The sequence below is a fragment of the Aplysia californica genome, unplaced genomic scaffold, assembly GCF_000002075.1.
Source record: "Aplysia californica isolate F4 #8 unplaced genomic scaffold, AplCal3.0 scaffold01356, whole genome shotgun sequence".
In the NCBI taxonomy this organism is placed as follows: Eukaryota; Metazoa; Mollusca; class Gastropoda; order Aplysiida; family Aplysiidae; genus Aplysia; species Aplysia californica.
The window spans coordinates 84,301-85,648 of record NW_004798626.1 but is presented as its reverse complement, the minus strand read 5'-3'; the positions used below and the strand labels follow the sequence as shown (position 1 = coordinate 85,648).

The following is a 1,348-nucleotide window of genomic DNA, read 5'->3' as shown; positions in this document are numbered from 1 at the left end:
CCACTACCCCACACTGTCATTCAAACATTATCACTCAAAGGGACATCTCCCCCTCCCCCCTTCTCAGGGCCATATAACCCCCTCTTCCACCCCCCTTCCTGAATCGACCCGAGCGTGCAGGACACTACTTTCGGCTCACACGCACATCACTAATCCTGCACGCGCACGCACGGATCGGTGCTCACTTTACGAGCCTTTTGTCCATCACTTAGTGCTCTGGGGAGTACAGTAGGGAGGCGTAAGTGGTGGGTGTGTGAGTGAGTGAGTGAGAGAGAGAGAGATAGAGAGAGAGAGAGAGAGAGAGAGAGAGAGAGAGAGCGAGAGAGAGAGAGAGAGAGAGAGAGAGAGAGAGAGAGAGAGAGAGAGAGAGAGAAAGAGAAGAGAGAGAGGGAGGGAGAGAGAGGGAGAGATTTAGTGTCAGTCTAGCAACATATCTCAATGTCCTGCACATTTGCCATGCATGTCCATTAAGTCGAAGGCCACTGATGACAACAAATCAACCAGCCAACTAGCCAACAAACAAACAAAAACAAACAAACAAACAGACGTACACACATACAGTGTGTGTTGTGTGCGTCCACAGGTGTGTCTGTCAAGTCCAATGTGAGCGGGGATGAGCTGATCCACCTGGCCGATGTGGTCATGAGTATTGTCACTGGACCTTACCAGGTGAGCATTTCACGCAGGATTCTCCTCCTGTATCACCTCGTCTCACCTCACGTTATCTCACTCATCTTTTCCTATCTCATCTCATCTGACATCACCATATTTCATGTTACTATGTCTCTTCTCATCTTATATCACCTGGCGTAGTCTCATGTTATCTCATTTACCTTATCTCATCTCATCTCATCTCATCTCATGTCTCTTCCCATCTTTTTGTTGAAAAAAATCTCCAAAAAACTAACTTGTTTTCAGCTTGTTTGCTGGTTCTTTATTGTCTGTTTATTTGATGTCCAAATTTTTGGAGGAGGTAAAATTCGTACTAAAATCCCCCCCCCTCCCCCCTATCCCCAGCGTGAGAGAGTGGAGGTGGACATGGTGATCGATGCCACCATGCTGCTGTGGAACAAGTGTAAGCTGGTGTTCCAGAAGTACCAGACGGGCTCTGTGGACAACCCCAGGTTCTTACAGCGCATGGAGAACCCCAACAAGGTGACTTTTGGATTTATTCAGGGCACGCTTGTCTCTTTCTCTCTCTCTCTCTGTCTCTCTGTCTCTCTCTGTCTCTCTCTCTCTTTTTCTTTCTCTCTCTCTCTCTCTCTCACACACTTGTTCTTGTTCTTGTTTCAGGAAGCAACATCCCTGCACTCCGGACATGTCCATTGATGCTCCGTTGCTCTCTCCT

The 1,348-nt window shown here is 47.8% G+C and overlaps 1 protein-coding gene across 1 annotated transcript in view; it reads left to right on the top strand.

The window, feature by feature from the left end:
• LOC101852981 (cilia- and flagella-associated protein 54) overlaps positions 1-1,348 on the top strand; it is a gene marked incomplete at its 3' end in the record, with an annotated part of 64,122 nt that overhangs the window by 12,983 nt on the left and 49,791 nt on the right. Inside the window, 2 exon segments of the mRNA XM_035973523.1 lie at positions 584-669; positions 1,018-1,155. Coding sequence (XP_035829416.1) covers positions 584-669; positions 1,018-1,155 — 224 coding nt within the window.